This window comes from Phaseolus vulgaris, chromosome 8 (assembly GCF_051622355.1).
Source record: "Phaseolus vulgaris cultivar YP4 chromosome 8, ASM5162235v1, whole genome shotgun sequence".
NCBI classification, from domain to species: Eukaryota; Viridiplantae; Streptophyta; class Magnoliopsida; order Fabales; family Fabaceae; genus Phaseolus; species Phaseolus vulgaris.
In genome coordinates this window covers 11,765,917-11,790,882 of record NC_143505.1, presented here as the reverse complement: position 1 = coordinate 11,790,882, position 24,966 = coordinate 11,765,917, and the positions used below count along the sequence as shown (strand labels likewise).

General features: G+C 30.5%; 1 protein-coding gene across 1 annotated transcript; it reads right to left on the bottom strand.

Moving 5' to 3' along the window:
- Positions 1-3,013: 3,013 nt before the first annotated feature.
- On the bottom strand, positions 3,014-16,833 carry LOC137826383 (cuscuta receptor 1). The gene is made up of 11 exons (XM_068632332.2): positions 16,482-16,833; positions 16,240-16,380; positions 15,926-16,084; positions 15,702-15,851; positions 15,532-15,618; positions 15,262-15,417; positions 8,099-8,254; positions 6,014-6,088; positions 5,641-5,793; positions 5,407-5,556; positions 3,014-5,270 (listed from the first exon to the last, which is right to left on the bottom strand). Exons 1-11 carry the CDS (start codon positions 16,795-16,797, stop codon positions 3,124-3,126), a joined length of 3,690 nt encoding a protein of 1,229 aa, XP_068488433.2. The 5' UTR covers positions 16,798-16,833; the 3' UTR covers positions 3,014-3,123.
- Between the last annotated feature and the right edge of the window lie 8,133 nt (positions 16,834-24,966).

Below are 24,966 nucleotides of genomic sequence, written 5' to 3'. Positions count from 1 at the left end.
ATTAAAGTTCAGAATTACAAGATCCAATCCTATTCCACACTTGAAGATGATCCAAAAGCTCTTTGGAATCCTTAAAACTGTTTTTGATTAAGTTCTCTTTCTTAGTTAATGACCAGGAGCGTAAAACAACCTTTTTATACTCCAATCATATGGTCAAAGCATTTATTTCAATAACCAAAAGCAGTTTGAATCATTTAAAACAGATTGGTACAACTTAACAAAATTTTGTTAGGGTTTTTAGAATTTCAATCGGTTGAAATGTCGAAACAACCAGCTGAATTGGTTTGACACCAAAGTCAAACAAAGTCAAGCTTTTCAAATCCTTTCAAAATTCACTAAGTGTAAAACAACCGGTTGAATCGACATTTCAACGGGTTGAATTTTCACACTCTTTAGAAAATACATATTTTTCAAAAGGATTAAGATTCAATTAACCTTGGATCACCATAAAGAGTGGATTAACAAATTCAAATACTCTAGACACACACACAACCAGCACCAAGGTCTTCAAGCACTCCTCTTGGATTTGGAGACATCAAAACACCTTGTTCAACATTATTTTTACTGTATAAGAGTTCGGGACGTGTGATAAGAAGATATTGAAGGGAGCCGACGACAGAGCGGTATAGCAAGGCATTGTCAAAAGCTGTAGTTCCATTCTTGGATAGACAAGTAGAAGAAACCATTGATGTAGGCTGAGATTTTGACAAAATCATGCTTGATTTATGTAAAAGATCTTTGATATATTTGTTCTATGAAAGGTGAAGAGAACCCATCAACTGTCCATGAGGTTTCTACACCAAGAAAGTAATGAAGTTTGTCAAGGTCTTTCAGGCCAAAATGCTTTTGGAGAGATTTTATAAAAGACTGGATAGCAACATAGGAGCTTCCTATTATGATTATATCACCCACATAAATGAGGACAAACAAAGTAACATTATTTTGAGACTTAATGAATAAAGAAGAATCAAATTTAGTAGATGAAAATCCAAAAGAAGAAGGACAATACTTAACTTCTGAAACCATGATCTTGGGGTTTGTTTGAGGCCATAAATTGCTTTTTGTAACTTACAAACAGGATTGGAGTTTTCAGATTCAAAACCAGGTGGTTGAAGCATGAAGACGTTTTCTTGCTAATCATCATAAAGAAAAGCATTATTAATGTCTATTTGATTAATATGCCACTTGTATGATAAAGCTAGAGTTAGAATAATGTGTATTGTAGTTGGTTTGACTACAGGACTAAATGTTTCAGAATAAACCAAACCTTCAATTTGACAAAAAGCTTTAGCAACCAAACTCGCTTTGTGTTTGTGTAAGGTTCCATCAGGATTGTATTTATTTTTAAAAATCCACTTGCAGCCAATAGGTTGAATGTCGGGAGGTAAAGTAGTCAAGGGTCATGTTTGATTTGCACATAGAACTTTGTATTATTCATGCATGGCATAATACCAGTGAGGTTGTTGAAGAGCATCTTTAACTGTTGTGGGAACATAAAAAGATATGATAGATGTAGTGTAGGTTCTAGTTTAAATATTCCAGATTTCCCACAAGTAACCATTGGATGGTTGTTTTGAATAAGAGTTGGAGACCGCGCATTTGTAGAAGGGATTAGTGATGGAGATACAGACGGAGGATAAGGTGTAGCAGTAGTGATACCAGAAGGAAGAATAGCAGTAGAAGATGATATTGAAGCAAGAGTTGATGGATGAGTTGAGATTATATCAGGAGTAGCAGAAGAAGATACAATAATGTGATATAAAGGGAAAAACATTTTCATCAAATAAAACATGACGACTAATATAAATTTTACCAATGATTGATAAGCATAGGTAGCCTTTATGTGTAGGACTGTAACCAATAAACATGTAGATAGCTGAACAAAAGGCAAACTTATGTTTGTTATATGGTCTAAGTAAAGGGTAACATGCACAACCAAAGATTTTGAAAAAGTTATAGTTAGGGTGTTTGTTAAAAAGCATATGATATGGATTGTCATAGTTAATGCTAGAAGAAGGTACATCATTGATATGGATGTTGCTCGGGTGAAAGCTTCACCCCAGAATTTCATTGGAAGAGATGCTACAACAAGCACGACAAGACCCATATCATTTATAAGGCGAAGTTTCCTTTCAATTGAGCCATTTTGCTCATGGGTCTAAGGACATGCAAGCCGATGAGCAATGCCATGAGTATCAAGATAAGGTTTAAGGCATAAAAATTCTTTAATGTTGTCAAACTAAATATATTTAAGGTGAAAACCAGTTTGTTTTTTTAGCAAATTTGTGAAAAGTTTGAAAATTAGTATATGCTTGAGATTTATGTTTAAAAAGATATAGTCATACATATCGTGAATAGGTATATCAAAAGGTGAATAGGTATATAAAAAGGCAATGTAGTAGAAAGAACCATTAAAAGCAGGCACAGGTACTAGACCCCAAATATCAAGATATACAAGTTGCTGAGGTGCAATAAAAACAGTAGTAGAGTCAAAAAAAAAAGAAAGTTGTTTTGAAAATGTTGTTGTTGTTCTTATAGTTATGCAATTATTCATGTGAATGCAATATAGTATATAATTTTAGTTGTGGTTTAATTTCATGTCTTGAAAATGAACTATTTAGCACATTAGTGATTCAATTAGTAAGAACTAAATGTGAAGTTTCCATTGATAAATTTCTACTATGCTTTTGTAGAATTTATGCATACTCATTATCCTATTACTTGTTTGATTCACATAGACCTTGTGAAGACAAGATCAGTATAACATACCATGATATTCATCAAATGGAATCAGATCATCTCATTACATCCCCTCCTCCTATATATCATGATTTTATACGCTCATAATTTTTTAATATATTAAACCTTAATATTAATTCATATGATATAAAAAAAAAGTGATCTTATCTTGATTCTCTTTCATGCCAGTATAGTGAAGAACTTAAAAAGACTAAAAACAATTATTCTTTAACAACAATTAATTTATTAAATACAAAAATTTAGATTTCATATTATTATATTAAGCCACACACATGACTTTTTTATATATTGAATCACTCTTAAAAGGAAACAAATATCCTAAGAATACAAGATATATGTCACATATTTTTAGCATTACAAAATCTACAAAAAATTATCCATAATAAAATAGTAACAATTTAAAGTGACCAATTCCATGTAGTAAAACCATGCTTGCCTCCAATAGGGATTGATGTATAAAGTTGTTGCAGTTGCTAACAATGCTAATGTGTACGACACAACAAAGCTCACAGAAAAGACATACATGTCCACCAACATATCATTGTCTTTGTCAAAATCCAAGTCATTTGGAATAACTCTAGGAGCTGGATGACAACTCTTTGGTAATGGAGGTCCACAAAGAAATGGGTTACTCTCATAGCTACTCTCATCAAATGTTGCAAATTGATTTTTTTGTTCTGGTAGTGGGCCCGATAAGTTGTTGTGTGCCACACTTAACACTTCCAGTGAGGTTAGGATAATGAGGTTAGAAGGAATTTCACCACTCAACTTGTTAAAAGAAAGATCTAAACTCTCTGTTTGCACCAAATTGGAAAACGAATATGGAATTTGTCCAATCAAATTATTATGGGACAAGTTCAATGCTCGAATTCTTGTCAATTTTCCAAGCTCATACGGGATATTCCCCTTTAGTTTATTATGAGATAAGTCAATTCCAGACATATAGGCAAGGATGCTTCCTATGTAAGTATAGGTACTTCTCTTTGAAGTGAAACTTGCTTTCTCTTTCTTATGCTCTGATGATGGTAATGGTGCTTGAGATATAGATTCTTCAGCAAAAAACCTTCCCTTGGATGCTTTTAATAAAGGATCAAGATTCTTATTGTCAAAAGGCATTGTCCCCAAACAATGAGGAATTTCTCCCGAAAATTTATTGTCGGAAAGATCAAGCATGGTTAAATCTATCAACTGACATAACTGCTTAGGTATATCACCAGTGATATGATTACCTTTTAAAAGGAGAAATTTCAACTTTGAATAACTGAGGTCTTCAATCATATCCTGAATGCCACCAGATATTTCGTTGTGACTAAGGTCTAGCATCACTAAAGAAGAGTTTTCAATGAACATTTTTTTGGAAAATCCTGTTAAATGATTATTGCTCAAATGGATAGATTTCACAGAAGAATTTCGAAATGATGGTAGAAGACCAATCAAATTATTTTGGGAGAGATCTAAATATTTTAGATCTTCAAGTTGTGTTAATTCTAATGGAATGAATCCTTCAAAGTTGTTATTGGACATACGAAGTTCTGATAATCCTGACAAATTTTTCAGAAGACTTGAAATCTTTCCTACCAAATGATTATTGCTTACATCCAATGAGACTATGGATGTGTTAAAAATGTTGCTAGAAAGTCTACCACTAAAGTTATTATCATTCAATGATAAAATCTCCAATTTAGTGGGTATTGTAAAAATGGGTCCCTCCAACTTATTATTTGAAAGTCTCAAGAATTTAAGTTGGTGCCTAGCTTCAAATATGTCCTCTGGTATTTCTCCTGACAATTGGTTGTTTGAAAGATCCAACGAATGCAACTTCATTCGGCCAAACTCACGAGAAATTGAACCTCGCATGTAATTTTTAGACATGTTTAAATATCTCAATTTTGGATAAATAGAACTGATATTCTTGCTTGGGATTTCACCAATTATGATATTGTTAGACACATCAATACTCCATAACTCACGAACGGGACGCAATGGTATTTGCATAGTACCAGTTAAAGAACAATTTTCAAAAACAACTTCAGTCAATTTCGTGTTGTTTTCTAACAACCAGTGAGGAAACCCTCCTTTCAACTTCAAACTACTGAAATCTAGACTAGTTAAATTTGTTTGATAAAGAAGAAATTTGGGAAGCTGGAAAGAACTAGTCATAATGGTTGAAGACATTCTAAGCTCTTGTAACTGAAATTTTGGAATCCAAGTTTGCAAACTGTGTTGTGAGTCCAATCTAACTTTGTTGCCTTTACCATGGATGACCTGAAGGTTTGAATGATTTGCAAATGGTGTAAAAGAAACAGGAATCTCAAATTGGTTTTCTGTAAAACCAAAATGTTCAAGTGATGTAAGGGTTGCAATGTTAGAATCAAAATGTCCTATGAAGTGATTATGAGAAAGTTCCAATATCCGAAGAGATGTCATGTTAATGAAAGATATGGGAAGAAATCCTTCAAATCCATTTTGTATTAGATATAACTCTTCTAACTTCTTCAGCTTAGACCAATCTGAATAAAAATTTGAAGAAAAAAGAAAACATGTTACAAGGTCATGACAAGAAGGATATAAAGATTTCAACAAAATTAAGAAAAAATTATATAGAACATACATATCATGAATAACGTTAAATAATAATATAATTACCAGCAGCAGGAAGGGTGTCATTTATCTGACAGTATGAAAGAGACAGAGCTTTTAAGGACGTCAAATTTCCAATACTTTTGAAAAATTCATTCTCTATGTTATTACTTCCGTCCAATCTCAAACCTTCTAGATTTTTTAAATCATGAAAATCTGCACAATAAAAAAATTTGACACGAATCTAAAGATAGAGAGTGCGAAATTAATTTACCTTGTGAAATCGTATATATTACTTACCTTTAGCTAAAATAGTTCCTTTAAAGTTATTGGAAGACATATGAAGATGTTTAATGGATAATGATAAAGCTTGTAATGACTCCTTTAACTTCTTTCCATCTATCATATTCCCATTTAACTGAAGGACATCCAATCTACTTAGACTTTTTGATCCTGAAAGATATGTAACTTTAATTAACTAAAAAAATATAAGTAAACTTAATTATGCTAAATGGGATATAGTAGATATATCTTTAAGAAGGATACAAATATATTTTATGCAAAATGGGAGTATAGCAGGATCATCATGTTAGTATCATGAATTTATCTAATATATTTTTTCTTATTTCTAAAGAACAAATTAAACTTTTTTAATTTTTATTTTCTTAAATACCTTGATCGGCCACAAAATAATGGATACTATTATAGCTCAGATCAAGATTCGTCAGACTGGACAAAGTCGATAATCCTGAAAAAGAAAAATTAAGAATCGAAATTAATTAACATTCATTTTCTTCACTAGTAGAACCATTAGAAAACTAGTTTACTTTCAAATAACATTTTTTTTTCTTCCAAAAACTATTATATGAAACCTCTAAAAGTTGACTTTGTTAATATAAATTCAATTCTCACAGTTTGACTTACACCATTCTCTTAGAAGAAGAAAAAAAGCAGAAAGGATAGAAAGAAATAATTTTCCAGCATAAATAAACAAAGATTTGAAAAATAACTACTAAAAACACATTTATAATAATTATTTATTCATTTAATAGGATCGTATTTGTACTATATTTGGATTATTTATCTTTTAAATTTGAACTATATTTTTAAAATCTATCTATGATTGAATTTACTCATAAATTATTTTGGATTTTTAATGATTTTTTTCATTGATAAATATGTTTTATAATATATATTAATTAATAGTATATATAAGAGTGCAATTCTTTGTTCTATAATACAAATGGTTGTGTGTTGTAATTTATGAACTTTTGAAATATTAATTATCTTAAAAATCAAATTAGCCATGATATTTTATTACTTGATTGATTAAATAGATTTTCTTAAATTGGCATTGTATTAAACTTAATAAGTAAGAGTAATTATTTTATATATTGATTGTTAGATCCTTTTTAGTAGAGATATTTAAAAAAAATAAAGATTAAAATTGTAATTATGTTACATATATAAATTTGTCAACTTCATCATCTCTTTGAACATTTTCTCTCACATTCTTTTTATCTTTCCTCTAAATTTCTAACCCAATTATTCAACTTTTTTTAATTAAAAACCACCTTATAGAACATAATAGAGATTACAATAATCTTATTCAATTATATTTTTTTAGAGTAAGATTTTTTCTCTCAGATCCCAAATCTCAAATATCTCTTTCTTACACTACAAGAAAATCATGAAATAGAAACCAAAATAATTAGTTGCAATAGTAACTAAATTAGAGATCATTTTAGAAACTAAAAAAAATTTGGTTTCTAAATTAGTTTCTATTATTTTCTATTATTGTTAAATAGTTTCTAAATTGGTATCTAATTAGCAACCAACGTTTTTGCTACCAAATTTAGAAACTAAATAATTGGTAGTTAAAACCTTAGTTGCTAATTAAATACCAATTTAGAAACTATTTAACAATAATAAAAAATAATAGAAACTAATTTAGAAACCAATTTTTTTTTTAGTTTCTAAAATGGTCTCTATTTTAGTTTCTATTGTAACTAATTATTTAGGTCTCTAAAAATTGGTTTCTATTTCATGATTTTCTTGTAGTGTTAGTGTTGTTTGCATTTTAGTCTATGTGAAATCTAAGCTTAGGTTAATCTTTGCTAAGTCTAGGTTGATAATAATGTATTTTGTTTGTGAATCAAAGTTGTCTTAGAACAAATTAGACCTTTCTAACTTAGTTTGGTTGTGAAATCTTTCCTTAAAGAATGAAATAGAGGTAAACAAAATTAATTAATTAGTGTTGGATTGTTAGTGTAAACTTTATAGATCACAGATGGTTTATTTGATATATATATATATATATATATATATATATATTACATTTTCTTGTTTAAATCTTTGATTTCAAAATAAATGTGATGGATATATGTTTCTGTATATAGAAGCTATTCATACAGTTTTATTTCTTAAACTAGTATAGTTAAAAGATATAGGGGATTTACGTTTATTTAGTACATTTAAGATATTTTTATTAATTATGGGATGAAAAGAGAATAAATAACCTATTATTTATTTTAAGAGAAATAGTTGCTTGTTTTTATTTTTTAAAAAATTAAAAGAAAATAGAATTTAAATTTATGTATAGGGATTAAAAATTATTAAAGTGATATTTGTATATGAGTAATTTAAAAGAATATAAACTATTAGATAAAATTTGTACAATTATTCAAACTAAATGAATAATTAAATCTTAATTATAAAATGTTATAATAAAGCAAAATTAAATAAAAAAAATACTGACCACTTATATTTATTGTTCCTTTTAGTTGATTGTAGCTTAAATCTAGGAATTGGAGACGTGGAAGGCCACTCAGAGATGAAACAAATTTGTTGCTTAAGCTGTTGTAAGTCAGCCATATCTCTTGTAAATTCGTTGGCCATTTAAAGCTGTCATTCTCTGATAAAAAATAAAAGTTGAAAGCATCAACTTACTCACCAAGAATTAGGGACATGCATGTTAAAATGGAGTCATATAAATACATTTTTTAATTAGTGAAAAAAAGTTAAAATTACTTTAAATGGTGTGTCAAATGTAACCTAGATGTATAAATTATATAAAATCAATTATAGGTAAAATTATTCTTTTCGACCTATAATTAAACAAAGTTTATCTACACTTAAAAAATAATTTTATTTTATCCCATATACATATTATTTGTAATCTCTTTTATATAAAATTAGGTAAAATTATTCTTTTCGACCTATAATTAAACAAAGTTTATCTACACTTAAAAAATAATTTTATTTTATCCCATATACATATTATTTGTAATCTCTTTTAGTCCTTGTATTATATATAATAATGTTTTTAGTCCTTGTATTATATATAATAATGTTAAACAATTAAAAATAATACATATAGGGACTAAAAATTATTAAATTGATATTTGTAAGACTAAAATGAGTAATTTTGAAGTATATGAAATATAAGATAAAATGTGTACAATTATGCAAACAAAATAATAATTAAATCTTAATTTCTAAGATATTATAATACAGTGAAAGAAAGAGAAAATAAATGTCCTAAAATAATCAATAAATATAGTTACGGCTAGGATGACAATGTGGGTAGGTCATGTGGGTCGGTCCATATCCGTTACCAAAAAGTGCGGTCACTAATTTAGTTTGTTGACCTGTTTAGGTTCGCTCCACATAACTTGTAGTGCGCGCGGGCCAACAGCGGGACAGGACGGATTGCCCTGTTAACCCGTGTAAATAAAAAAACAATTCTTTTTTTATTTTTTTGAAAAAAAAATCATACCTCACACTCACTCATTATTGTAGTGTGATCTTTATTTTATTTTATTTTAAAAAATAAATTTAATGTACTAAAAAAGGGAAATATTTTAATTTAATCATTTAAAGAAATTAATATCAAGAGTGAGATTGGATCTACTTTTAAGTAAACTCTTATATCTAAAATTTGTTAATAAAAAAAATAATATGAAAAAGAAATTTCAATAAAATATTCGTTAAAAAATTAGTCATTTTCATTAAACTATTTTACAGCAAAACTTTGATAAGATACTCTGTACATTTACATACATACAAAGAGAAATAGATACAAAACAAAACTTTAATTATTTTTAATTAAGCTTTATAGCAACTCTCATACTTGAATTCCTTTATATTCTTATTTTAATTGAATGAATGGAAATAAGGATAAAATTTTAATTTTTCAACAACATAAATAATTTCTTTTATAATTAATCAATTTTATTTTTTTTAAATATTTTTCTTAAATAAACTCATTTTTTATATGGACAGATAAACCGACTTACATTTTTACAGACTAAATATAAAATAACCTTATGTGACACATCTCAACCAGCATTATCACCATTAATTAGAACTTATAATCAATGCATCCAAGAAGTGAAAGACCGCCGAGAGATGAAAGAAAATGGTTACTCAAGGTATCGAATCTTTTTGAAGACAACCATAACTTTTGTAAATTGGTAGGCCATTTAAACTCATCATTCTCTTATAAAACAAAGCATCTGAACTCATCACTACTCACTAAGAATATGGAGAATGCATTATATAATTACCACTATTCATTGTCTTAATATAAATTGGATTCTGTAATATTTATGTAAATTAATCAAAAAAGAAAATATTACATCTTGAATCAATTAAAAAATAGTTCAAAATCTTATCTTCCAACTGAAAATTATAACTATTTTAAATTTATTCAAAATTTAAAAACAGGACCAAAATGATTTTTAAAATTTAAAATATTAAATTATAGCATAAAAATATGATAAAGTATAAAAATATAATTATACTTTATTTTGTAAAATTACTGTGTACTCATACTCTCCTATTGTATTTTAAATTGAATCCATCATTTTTTTTTAAATCTTTACGCAAAAATCTAAAAAATTCTCTAATTAAATTTTTAGCCTCAGAACTTTTAAATAATTTCATATATCCAAAAGTCTTTATAAATATATATACATCTAACTAAAAAAAGAGAGATAGTGTTGATAAAAAAAAATCATAAACACGTTCTTATATATAAAAACAGTATAATAATTTTAGGATTTTTAAGGTTAGCTTCTAAATGATTTCTTAATCAATTGCATCTTTGTTGTATACATGATTTCTGGGTTTTTTTTTTAATTGAGAATCATTTTTGGGATTTTCTTATTTCTCAATCTCCAATAAGCTTTCCATAAGTCTATCATTACTCGAGATAAGTCCTTTTCAACAAATTTTTTTCTGTTTGAATAGTACAAAAGAAACGACGATATAAGAGTTGTCTTTTTCAATATTTTTTACAAAATTAAGGTTTTATATTTAATAATATAAATATATTTTAATTAAACTCAAGGTTATTTAGTTAAATTATTTTAAAATTCTGTCTCTTAAAATTTTGTTAGTTAATTACATTTTTTATTTTTATTAATAAAAACTTTATTCGTGTCATTTTTTGTAATACTCTGTAAAATATTATCTTAACTTTATATATATTATTTTCTAAAAAAATAAAATTAATAAAATAAAATCCTCAAAATATTTATAATGAGAACATAAAGATCCAAATCTTTGACTATCTAAGATACCATACAAATCTATAAGAGACAAATGTAAAATATAAAGGTTTGTTTACTTATTTATTTACTTATTCAATTTAATTATCTGTTAATAAAAAGTTTAATCAAGTTCTTCCATTTATCAGTGCAACAATATAACTCTTACAATATTTAATCAAGTCACTCAAATTTTTAAAATTGCAACGTGATCCTTTCGTTTGTAAAAATTGATGTCCTTAATTTATAAAATTATCACCATATGTTAATTATAAATTATATTACACGTAAATTAATAATTCAATATTTTATTAATAATAATTATATTTCCAATTAAATTAAAAGTAATTAAATTATTATTATGTTTTAAAACTTTAAAAGCTTGATTATTTTTTTAGTAATAGTGAAATTAATTTGAATAAATTAAACAAAATATTGGACTGAAAAAAGTAATTACGCTCTATTTTTCAAAGATAGAATAAGTGGTCTGAATCTCTCTTAGTTTTATGGCAGAAATTTTCAGTAGATTTTAAACATCTAAATTCTTAGTGAGGAAAATTTATAAATACTTGAAAGTAACAAATTAAAGTGAACTCTTACAGTTTGTCTTATTATAATAAAAATTAAAGTAAAAATTATAGTAAATTTTAGTCCGTAAAGAATTCCTTTTTTCTAATAATTACTTGAAAAAAAAATGTTGGTTATTAATTAAAATTTCATTATTATTAATTTTGATTTTATTACCTTAAACTATTTTACCGTTATTATTGCATTAATGGTCAATTTAAATGGTTGTTATTATTCCTATTTTATATCTCCCAGTAATTGTAATTTTATTATATATATTATTGAAGTAAATCAAAATGAACAAATTAGTTCAACAATTTTGCAATTTTGTGCAATTACGTTCAATCAGTTTTTACAACCTTTTGCCTTCTGTTATTTTCTTCAATTAGTTCCTACAACTAGTATTAGAGTCAGTCTATTATCATGAACTCTATCCAATTATCAGTCCCTATCCTTGATGGAAAAAATTACAATCGGTGGTGTGTGCAAATGAGAGTTTTGTTTGATTATAATGAGTTATGGGATGTCGTTGAGAGTGGAGTGTCTGTATTAGTTGATAATGCAACTGAGGCGCAACGAGTAGCACATCGTGACCAAAAGAAGAAAGACAAAAAGACTTTGTATCTCATCCATCAAGGGATGAGTGACGAGACGTTTGAACAAATAGAATGAGCAATAACTACGTACAAGTGAGGCTTGGACCATTTTGTCAACCAATTATAAAGGTGATGACAAGATCAAGAGGGTGCGTCTTCAAACCCTAAGACACCAATATGAACTACTGCAGATGGAAACCACAGAGACTGTTGATGTCTATATAAATAAAGTTCTTACCAATGGTGAAACACATTCGAAGTAGGCAAAGGTGGAGAAGATTTTGAGATCTTTAACTCCAAGATTTGAACATGTTGTTGTCACAATTGAAGAGGCCAATGACATTTCAAAAATGACAATAAGGTTATTGTCTAGTTCCCCATGAGCGCATGAGCAACGGATGAATGACAATAATATTGAAAAACCAATTGAACAGGCTTTACAAGCACAAGCCTCAATTGGTAGCTCCTATCATAAACACGGTAGTTCACGAGGCAAAGGACGAGGACGTGGTGGTAGTTATTCCAACAAAGGTCATGGTGGGCAGAATCATGGAGGCGTTGAGCAAAACAACATTGGTTCCAATCACAATCCAAGTTCAAATAACTCTTGGCGTGAAGAACGTGGTCACAGAGGACGAGGAGGCATGTACAATAAATAAAATGTGGAGTGTTATAATTGCCATAAACGCAACCATTATGCAAATGAGTGCAAATCAAAAGGTGATAATCATGTTGCCAATTATGCTCAAGAAGACAGTAATCACGTACAAGATGAAGATGATCATGTAGTACTAATGACAACCACATCAAATGAAACACCAAACAATCAGACTTGGTATTTGGACACAGGTTGCACAAATCATATGTCTGGTCAGAAGGAGTTGTTTGCAGATTTGGATTACTCATTTCGCACACAAGTGAAATTTGGTGATGGTAGAATTGTTCTGGTGACTGGAAAATGGCGAATTCTTATTACATTGAAGAATGGTGATCACAGGTACATCAATGATGTTTTCTATGTACCTGATATGAAAAGTAATTTGTTGAGTATGAGAGAGTTGGCCGAAAAGGGTTACGTGATGCACATAGTTGAAAATAAATTCTCAATTTTTGATAAGAAATATAATTTGATTCTTAAAACCTTTTTATCAAAAAACCGTATGTTTCCAGTAGATATTCATATGGGTGATTTCAAGTGCTTGAATGCAATAGTGAATAATGAATCGTGGTTATGACATTTACGCTTTGGGCACTTAAATTTTAGGAGTTTGGAAAATCTCTCCAAACGAAATTTAGTGAATGGTTTACTCCATATTTATCACCCTGATCAATTGTGTGAGGCTTGCATTTTTGGAAAGAATCACATGATACCATTTGTTAAGGAGCCTTGGGGTGTGAAATTTCCTTTAGAGCTTGTTCATACAGATGTTTGTGGCCCGATGAACATATCATCAATTGGAGGTAATAAGTATTTTTTAACCATTATTGATGATTTTTCAAGAAAAACCTAGATTTATCTATTGAAAAGCAAGGATGAGGTATTTCACTGCTTTAAAATATTTAAAGCATTTGTTGAAAGAGAGAGTGGCTGACTAATTAAGATGGTGCGTAGTGATGGAGGGGGTGAGTACAAGTCTAATGAGTTCAAGAGGCACTGTGAAGAACTTGGGTTGCAGCATAACATAATCTGTCCCTACACACCTCAACACAACGGAGTTGCCGAGAGAAATAATATAACAATCATGGACATGGCGAGGAGCATGCTTAAAGCGAAAGGTATGCCAAATTATTTTTGGGCTAAGAATGTAACATGTGCGGTATATTTGATAAACAGATCACCTACTCGGAGTGTTCCTAACACAACTCCGATTGAGGCATGGAGCGGATTCAAACCCAATGTGCAACACTTGAAGGTATTTGGGTCAATTACTTATGCTCATGTCCCCAAGGCAGTAAGATCGAAGTTAAATGATAAGGCAGAGAAGACCATTTTCATTGGATATAAGCATGGGGATACAAACTGTACAATTCAATGACAAAGAAGGTGATTGTTTGTCGTGATGTTATATTTGCCGAAGATGAGAAATGGCAATGGAATGCAACAGCTGAAATGGATTCGAAAAAATGATATATTTACGTTTTGAACGATGATGTGGAAGATGGAGTCACTCTTGAAGCACCTGCAGTTCAACTTGAAGTTGTAGGTCCTATTGCAACTTTGATGGAGCGACCAAGAAGGCAACAACAACAACCTCTACACCTTCAAAATTGCGAAGTAAATCTTGATGACAATGGAGATTTAGTTCACTTTGCTTTTCTTGCAGATTCAGAACCCGTGAGACTTGCAGATGTCATTCAACACCTCAAATGGCAAGAGGCTATGAATGAAGAATTGATGGCGATTGAGAAAAACAATATTAGGACTCAAATTGGTTTTAATCTAGATGTTCCAATTAAGATTTATGTTGACAATGTCTCTGCAATTAATCATGCAAAGAATCCAGTTTTTCATCAAAGAAGTAGACACATTAATATTCAATATCACTTCCTGCGATACCAAGTTTGGAAGAAGAACATGATCAAATTGGAATACTGCAGATCAGAAGATCAGATTACAAATATTTTTCACTAAGCCATTAAAGATCAATGTTTTCATCAAGTTAAGAGATTTGTTGGACATGAAGGTTGTTCCAAATTAGAATTAAGGGAGGATGTTGGTTATTAATTCTGATTTTATTATCCTTAAACTATTTTACCTGTTATTATTACATTAATGGTCAGTTTACAGATTGCTTCCAGTAATTGTAATTTTATTATATATATTATTGAAGTAAATCAAAATGAACAAATTAGTTCAACAATTTTACAATCTTGTACAATTATGTTCAATCAGTTTCTACAACCTTTTGTCTTTTGTTATTTACTTCAATTAACTCCAACAGACAAGATGGTTAAAAAAGAAGTGTAATACATTGTGTAGTTTTTTTACAATATTTTATAATATAAATTTGTGGACATTTTTAATATTAATTATCTTAATATTAAATTAATTATGATTTGTAATTGACTGTATAGTTTTTTAGATTCCTAATTAAATTATTAATTCTAGCAAATCGTTTAATATTATATTAATTTAAAAATATTAGAATATAATATCTACAAATATTTCTTTAAATATTTTAAATATAATCCATAGAAATACTAACCATTTGTATTTAACTCTCCTTTTAGTTGATTGTTGGTTAAATCAAGAAATCTGAGAAGTGGAAGACCACTTAGAGATGAGAGAAATTCGTCAGTCAATGTATTCCCACTCAGCCATAACTCTTGTAAATTGGATGGCCATTTAAATCCATCTTTTCCTGATAAACAAAATTGAAAGCATCAACTTATCATTAGTAAGGATAATGTATATTGGAATGAAGTCATATATCTACTTTTAAATAAAATATTATCCAATATCAATCACAACTAACCTTTTATACGCCAAAAGATATTCTTAGATTCCTTCAACCCGTTATCATTTAAGTCAAGGAACTCCAAAGAACTCAATTTCGAAATATCTAGCAGTGCTCCGATTATAGACAATTAGATATAATTTCTAATAAAAAGCAAACGATGAAGATTTGTGATGTAGAGGGCATACTTAAAATTGATCTCAAAGTCAATCCACTGTTTCCTAAATCTAAGGACTTGAGTGATGAGAGTCCACTAAGAGCAGACCCAATATCACTCTGGTTGAAGTTGTTTTCTGACAAGTCAAGGGCCTTAAGATTCCTCAATTTTGAGCATAAAGCTGAAAGGAATATATCCTCCATTAATTAACAATGTTCATCTTTATTAATGAAGTGGAAAAGTTACATCCTATACCTTCAATGTGAATATCCGAGTTCAATCCAGTTTTCCGCAAATTCAGTTCCTTCAAAGATGAGAATCCCTCGAGGGATGACAAGATGTGATTGGTTAAATAATTACCACTTATGTCAAGGACCTCCAGATTAGGCAGCTTTGATGACAGAGTTTTGAAAACTTATATATGTACATGTATTCAATTCAATATAACCAAATTTTTTTGAAAGAAACCAACAAAAATGTGAACAAAATATTATTAAAAAATTAGAAGAACATAAAAATCATGATTATTGTGATTTATTAGAATAAGAAAGAGAAATAGGTAGTCTCACCGCGGAATGAAGATGCATTGAACCCGTTATCAACTAAACCAAGAGACTTAAGAGATGGAAGGCCCTCCAAACAAGATACAATGCTGGCAGCATTATTCAGATTGTTACCAATGATGTAAAGGATCTCCAGATTTGGCAAGCCTGAAAAGTATGTAAAATAGTGGTGAGTATGCGTTACAACATTACACACAGATTCGTACTTTTAAGTTGGTAAAGAGCTATCAACTTTTACTGATTCATACCTTCACCCCCCACACAACCAACTGTATTACCATTCCAAAACCAGAGCTTCTTCAAATCTATGAAGACAGAAAAATCCGAGTAATTAATATATCGTTGTTGGATCAAATAGGACGGGAAGAATTCGAGTTGGACCACCCTCCCTGTGGACGAGTTGCATTCCACTCCTTCCCATTCACAGCAATCTGTGTGAACGTTCGAAGAGAAAGAAGATAGGCCCAGAAGTGCTTCTCTCTCTTCCTTCAAACATCCTTCACAGCAAAGAGCTTCCAATAAAAGGAAAAAGAGGAAAAATAGTGTTACACTCTTCATCTTCATCTTCCTCTCATCAAGGATTTGCTTTCCCTCCTTTAAATAAGAAACCACCAACTCTACATATTTTATTCTCCAATCCACGCATTTATTATTAGCCAACTACTTCACGCGCTTAATTCCCCATTCACCACGCTTCATACTTATCAACCATCCAATTATAATTCATTTTTTATTTCTAATTAAATCATTCTTCTTCTCTAACTATATCATTTTCTTATTAAAACCAAGTTATCATGTAATTGTATGGAAACATATTTGAAACTCACACAAATACTTTATTTTTTTATTTTCCTTTTCAAAATAAGCGTTGAAATTTTTAAAGAGCGTTTATTCCACCAGATTTATTTTAATATTTTTTAATTTTTAATTTTTTGATTTATTCAGTTTAGTTTTATTTTTAAATTAAATTTCCATATAATTTTTAAAATTACATCAACATAAATATTCATCATAAATTTATCTAGTTTTTTTTAAAATATTTTTTTACTATAAAATGTATTTTTTAATATAATTTATACATTAAAAATACTTATTTAATTTTAATAATATGAATAAGTATTGTTATATTTATACTAAAATATAAGTAATATTTAAAGAAGATGACTTGACTAGGTGAGAGTCACCCACCCACCAAGTAGAATCCAAAATAGACATTCCTCAATAATTATGTTGTAATTAAAAATAAATTTACATCATATAAATTATTTATAAACCTAAAAGCAAATAAAGAAGTATGACTTGACGTCAACTAATAGGCCGAAACTGGAATCCAAAATAGACATAATTCAGCAATAATTATGTTATAATTAATAAAATAAAATTGCATAATATTATAAATTCATATATTTTTAAAAATTATATTTTCATTAAATTTAATCATATATTAAAAAAATACGTTAAAAATATTTATTGATTATCTATTTTATTATTTAAAATAAATATCAGTAGTTAATTAAACATACAAAAGATCAAGGATAAAAAAAAGACGACTTGACTTAGTCTAAAAGCCACCTCCATCAACCAATCAAGATAGATATATTTCAACAATTATGTTATAATTAAAAGTAAATTTTAATTAAGATTAATTAAATAGAAATTAATTTAAAAAATAAAAAATAATTAATTGTTAACTAAATTAAATATAATTTTAGATATTAAAAAAATGTATTACTATTTAAATTAGTTTATATTATTTATAAATAATTTTTAAACTAATATTTAATTAGTTATTAACTTTAAAATCTAAATAATTAATAATAAAAACTTAAGTAGTTAATTACATATTAATTTTAAAACTATTTATCAATATAAATTAATTTAGATATTAATAATATTTTTAGTGTTTAAAGTATCTGATTAAATTAATATAATAATTATTAAAAGTAAATTAAAAGTAAATTTAATAATTTTTTAAAATTATGTTGTAATTAAAAGTAAATTTACATCAATTTAAATTATTAAATCCAAAATATAATCTATATTTAATAATATTTATTTATTATAAAGTTTCATTATATTTATATGAAGTATGCACAGAATACATTATCATTGATTAATTGAACGTAAAAATCCACATAAAATAAAGACTTGATGTGAGCTTGAAGATAACCTTCACCATTTAGAATACGACATAGGAAAATATCAATCACTAATGTTAAAATCTACTATATATTAATATAATTTTTTATTTCTCATTTTTGTTGACATCTCCTCCGTGGATAACTTAACTTGTAAGTTTTTTTGTTGATTTATTAATGATAAAAATATCTAATATAATATTTTAGATTTTAAATTATTAGACATTAAATGGTTCTATTGTCATGTTAAGAAGTAGACTTTAAACTTAAATTCAACTTCATAAAATCAGTTGATGAGGTGAGATTTGGACTCACTTATATAAAATGAAATATCTTAATCTTTACACTAGCACAAAAATAAGAAAAGAGCGCTCCTTATTTAATGCGGCTCAGCACTTAAACGCATTCGTAAAAAACACGGTGGCATTTTTGAAAGTAATTTGATTTACAAATGCGGCTATTACTTTTAGCCGCATTTGTAAATTGAAGCGCTTGATTTACAAATGCGATTTTTACATTTAGCCGCATTTGTAAAAAAAATTTACCCTAAAAATTTTACGCGCCTCAACAGTTTCGTAGTTTCTTTCTCTTTGCGCTCATCTCTCTTATACGTTTTCTCTCGTTTTCGAACTCATTGCTGCACTCGAAGGTATTTCGTTTACCATTGTTGCAACTGCATTGAACTTCATTGCTTTTAATGGCTTTCGCTTTCCCTATTGCTTTCGTTTTTAATGGGTTTCGGTTTCCATTGCTGCATATCGAAGGTACTGTTCCATTGGCTCGCCGCTCCGCCACTGCTTCCGCCGCCGCTGTCGCCACTGTTGTCGCTGTTCCTCTTTGTCCTCTTCCACTCTTCACCAACAACGTTCACCCACAAGGTTGGTTTTTAAATTTTTTAACTTTTTTTTGCATTTTGTTTTATGTATTATAATTTATTTTGAATTTTTATTTTTATATTATTTAGTATTTATTATATTTCAAATTTGTATGTTTTTTATGTATTATAATTTGTATTTTTCAAAATTTATATTATTATAATTTATAATTTGAATTTGTATGTTTTTTTATGTATTATGTAATTTATATTATTTAGTAGTTAGTTGTTACTTTATATGTTATATTTAGCAATAATACGTTCTGGTATTGAGTCCGAGGGTGTTCGACCCTCGGCAAACGCGTGAAATAGAACACTGGTATAAAAATTCTAATTATTCCAGAATATATAATATGGATAGAAATTGAATGAATTGTGTTCGTATAAGTGAGGAGTACGAAAGAGGAGTAGAAGAATTTATACAATTTGCACAACGTAACGCGATTAATAGTGGTCATGATGGAGCAAAGATCAGGTGTCCGTGCGTTAATTGTTTGGATGGAATGATACTGGATGTTAATATAATGAGGGAGCACCTGCTATGTGATGGGTTTCTTCGATCTTATACAACTTGGACATGACATGGTGAATTATTAAATTTACCACGTGTTTTCGTAACTGAAGAATACGTGGGGTCCACCATGGATGGAGTAGTACACGATGATGTAGATGATGATCGATTGGAAGACATGATTCGTGATGTAGGAGTCGAGTCTTTTACAAAAACGCATGGATATGAAAGTATGTGAAGCGATGCAGAGACTCCATTGTATCCTGGATCAACTAACTTCACACGGTTGTCGGCGGTGTTAAGATTGATGAATTTGAAGGCAATAAATGGATGGACTGATAAAAGCTTCACGGAATTGCTTCAGTTGTTGAAGGATATGCTTCCAGAGGGAAATACTCTACCTAATCGTAATTATGAGGCCAAAAAGATTCTTTGTCCAATGGGTATGGAGTATAAAAAGATACATGCATGTCCTAATGATTGTATATTATACCGGAAAAATTTTGAATTGTTGAAAAGTTGTTCGAGGTGTGGGTTATCACGTTATAAGTTGAAACAAAAAGATGATGATACTATTGAAGATATAGAAAAGCATGGACCCCCAATGAAGGTTATGTGGTATCTTCCCATCATTCCAAGGATGAAGCGTTTGTTTGCAAACCCAAACGATGCTAAGAATCTTAGATGGCATGTAGATGAGAGGAAATGTGATGGCATGTACCGACATCCAGCTGATTCTATTCAGTGGAAGAAATTTGATGATGAGTTTCCAGAGTTTGGTAAAGAATCAAGAAATATCTGACTTGGTTTAGCTACAGACGGAATGAATCCGTTTGGTAATATGAGTACAAATCACAGTTCATGGCCTGTTTTACTAGTTATTTACAACTTACCTCCTGGATTGTGCATGAAGCGAAAATACATGATGTTGTCTATGATGATATCCGGTCTGAAACAGCCAAGGAATGATATTGATGTATATCTAAGTCCTCTAATTGAAGATTTGAAGTTAATGTGGGACCACGGTGTTGAAGTATTTGACGGATTTGCTAATGAAACTTTCAAGCTTCATGCCATGTTATTTTGCACCATCAATGACTTTCCGGCATATGGTAACTTATCAGGTTATAGTGTTAAGGGGCATAAAACATGTCCAATATGCGAAGAAGACACTGCTTCTCAACAATTGAAACATGGAAGGAAAACAGTACATCTTCGGCATCGGAGGTTTCTTAGAAGTCATCATCCTTACCGGAGGTTGAAAAAAGCCTTTAATGGACACCAAGAGGGTAGTGGTCCACCAACTCCATTAACCGGTGTTGAGGTTTACGAAAAGGTAAATAACATAGACCACACCTTCAGTAAGTAAAAAAAAAAGTCATCTGTGACAAATATTTGGAAGAAGAAATCAGTCTTCTTTGATCTTCCGTACTGGTCGAGGTTAGAAGTAAGATATTGTATAGATGTAATGCATGTTGATAAGAATGTGTGTGATAGCTTAATTGGTACACTTCTTAACATTAACGGGAAGATGAAGGATGGTCTAAATGCTTGTTTAGATTTGATTGAGATGAACATACGCGGCGAGTTGGCACCCATAGAAATGGGTAAGCGTACATATTTGCCCCCAGCCTGTTACACAATGTCAAAAGATGAAAAAAATAGTTTTTGTCAATGTCTAAAGGGTGTGAAAGTGCCACAAGGACATTCCTCAAAATGTGAAGAGCCTAGTGTCAATGCAAGATTTGAAGTTAATTGGGTTGAAGTCTCATGATTGTCACATCTTGATGCAACAGTTGTTGCCGGTAGCTGTCCGTGGGATCTTACCAAAAAATGTTAGACATACCATAACTCGTTTGTGCTCATTCTTCTCTTTCATCTGTTGTAAAGTCATTGATCCCTCAAAACTAGATGAACTTCAAAATGAAATTGTTGTTATCTTGTGTGAATTGGAGATGTTTTTTCCTCCGTCTTTTTTTGACATCATGGTTCATCTAGTGGTGCATCTGGTAAGAGAGGTTAGATTGTGTGGACCAGTGTACTTAAGATGGATGTATCCTGTTGAGCGATATATGAAAATTTTGAAAGGTTATGTGAAAAATCATTATCGTCCATAGGCTTCAATGATTGAAAGGTACATAGCTGAAGAAAGTATTGAATTTTGTTCAGAGTACATGACAAAAGCAAATCCAATAGGTGTTCTAGCTAATTCATGGCACCACAGGCGTTCTACAAGTAAATGTTTACGTGGTGTGAATATTGTAAGCAAATCTCGATCAGAAGAATTGCAAGCACATTTGTACATATTGAATAACACAGATGAAGTTATACCTTACATAGAACCTCATAAAGCCATTGTGAAGGCAAATAACCCAAGACAAGCAGAGAAATGGGTTTTGATGGAACATAATAGAACTTTCATGCCTTGGTTTAAAGGCGAGGTGTTCAAGGATTCAACGGCATCAGAGACCTTGACCTGGTTGGCTGCAGGATTGAAGTTTGATGTCATCTCATGTACAACGTACGAAGTGAATAATTGTATATTTTACACGAAGTCCATGGATGAAAAGAGTACAGTTCAAAATTCTGGTGTTACTCTTGAAGCCGAGTCAATGCAGTTTTCGACTTCGAAAGATACAAATCCAGTACTTGGATCAATGGCATACTATGGGTTTATAGAAGAGATATGGGAGGTTGACTACACTAAGTTTTCCGTTCCAGTTTTCAAGTGTAAATGGGTTGACAATAAAAGTGGGGTTAAAATTGATGATTCAGGATTCGCACTAGTGGACTTTCGAAAGATGGGGTATCGGGATGAGCCATTTATAATGGTTCAACAAGCATCTCAAGTTTTCTACGTGAAAGATCCTACGTCAGAACATTGGTATGTCGTTTTACACGACAAAAAACAAGGGGAGGCTATAGATGATATTGAAAATGGTGACCCCCGCTCATTCACACCAATGATAATTAATAAAGATGACGATGTACTTGATGATGTACATGCAACCCGTAAAGACCACAGTGAAGGAATTTACATATGAACTTTCAACCCTCATGCAACCTGTAAATAAGCATTTTAGATTTAGAATTTTATGTATTATTTTTATAAGATTTTAATTCGATGGAGATTAACTAATGTTTGTTACCTAATTTTTTTAACAGAGACATGGATGACGATCAGACCCCACTCAGACCTCAATCCGGACGAGGCAGCAGAGGACCTACTAGATTGAAGCGTCTCGCATTGAGACATGCTGCTGGTGAGAAGACACATGTTGACATTGACGTCAACACTGGAGTGGCTTTTGGTCCTAAAGCAGATGAGTTTATGAGCTATCTTGGAGTTGTTTCTCGTGAGAGACTATCCATTCTGATTAATTCATGGGATGAGGTGTCAGAGGTCGACCGAAACATGATCTGGGAGGATGTTCTGGTAAGCTTTACATTTTGATATAATGCTTTCTAATATTCATTGATTAATTTTAATTTGCTGATGTTATTTTGCAGGCAAACTTTGAAATTCCTGATGTGGAACCGCTTCGATCAAAGATTATATCCAATATCGCACTTAAATTTTGTACCTTTAAGTCAAGACTAACTTCGAGATACGTTTTTGGCGACTTTAAAGACGAAAATCCATGTTTAAAGTACAAATATATTGATGAAGAGACATGTCGTCTTTTTAAAGAAAGTTGTCAAAATGAGGCTTGGATTGTAAGTGAAGTAACTTAACTTTTTTTGTTTATATAACATTAATAAGTTTATCTTATTTACTTCAGTTTGTTTATTTCAATTATGACAGGATCGTCGGAAGAAAGCTCAAGAGATAGCTTTGAAGAATGTTACCCCGCACGTTATGTCTCGTTTGGGGTATCGAAAACTTGAGCAAACACTGATGGTGGAAAAGGAGAAATCTAAACAGGGGACGTTGTCTGAGAATGTGGAAACAGGGGTCACTTCTCCTCCATCACCACCTTTTCGCCATGTCAAATGGAAGAGGGCCCGAATTAAAAAGTCGGGTGTACCAAGTTCTAAGCAATCTGGGGTTATCATTGGAAAAATTGTAAGCTATTTTTGTTATTTTCATTTATTCTGGGCCCGAATTAAAATTGTCAACTAGTTCTGAGCCCGAATTAAAATATATGTGATTTTTGTGTACTCTTGCAGGATTCCTTGGAATCCGACGGTAAATTTGTTGCTGAAGGTCGTCACGATATCCTGGTTGAAGCAATTGGACGACCTGAGCACTATGGTCGTGTTCGTGCAGCTGGACAAGGGGTCGGAATTAAACTATATTTTGGAGTTTCAGAACGACAGTCATCCTCCTCCTCCAAAGAGAACGAAACTCAAATGAAAACTAAGATACGTGAAGAATTAATGGAGGAGATGAGAAAGGAGACTGATTTGATGTGGCTACAGATGAAAAAGGAGAATGATCGAATGCGACAAGAGTTTCTATCGCAACAACTTTGTGCTGAACCCCTTGTTAGTCCCACTCCCAAGAGCACAAAGGGGAGTTGTGCGGCTCCTCCAACAGGGGATGATATCAATGGGAAGACGAAGGATTGTGAGCTATTGGTAGTGGGCGGCAAACTTCATCGGGTGGTGGCCCTTGGAAAAGTCTATCAAGACGCCACCACCTTACATAACGTTCCTCTCTCCCCTGATGTGGCGAAGGTAATAGTTGAAAAAGTATGATTTCCTGATGCTCGTGTTCCACTACCTTCAGATGAGGTAACCACTATGGCCGATGCATTTCAGACATTCGTTGCCTGGCCTAGAGAGCTCATTCGATTTATGCCCGAACCTCATGTAATATTTTCATTTCATTATCTTATTTTTTACTTATATTTATATATTGCATATAATTTAATACAAATGTTCTTTATCTTGTAGAAACCTTTTTCGGCCACCAAGTCCGGAGAAGAAACGTGAGGTTCCAGTTGACGATCCTATAGCTTCACTAACTCTCATTGCTAGTCAGATTGGCAATGAACCTTTTCCAGTTCCGTGGGATGATACATTTTTTAAAATAAACACTGAACTGTCACTGATGATGTACAACACAGATTTATCATAATTTATATCTGGGAATCAGGAGCTCAATATAAGTATAATTAAAGTTTTTATGATGTAAGTATCTTTACCTATTATTCAATTTACTTTATGTTAAATTATTATTGATTATGCTTTAACTAAAAACTTGT

Bases quoted from the DNA above. Each gene is read 5' to 3' on its own strand.
- LOC137826383 (XM_068632332.2), bottom strand. From the start codon at position 16,797: ATGAAGATGAAGAGTGTAACACTATTTTTCCTCTTTTTCCTTTTATTG. The intron at 15,418-15,531 runs GTTAGTTGTGAT...TTTGTTTATCAG, and splicing joins TATCTTTTGGCGTATAAAAG to GAAAAGATGGATTTAAATGG. The intron at 5,794-6,013 runs GTATTTAAGAAA...CATATCTTTCAG, and splicing joins TTATTTTGTGGCCGATCAAG to GATCAAAAAGTCTAAGTAGA.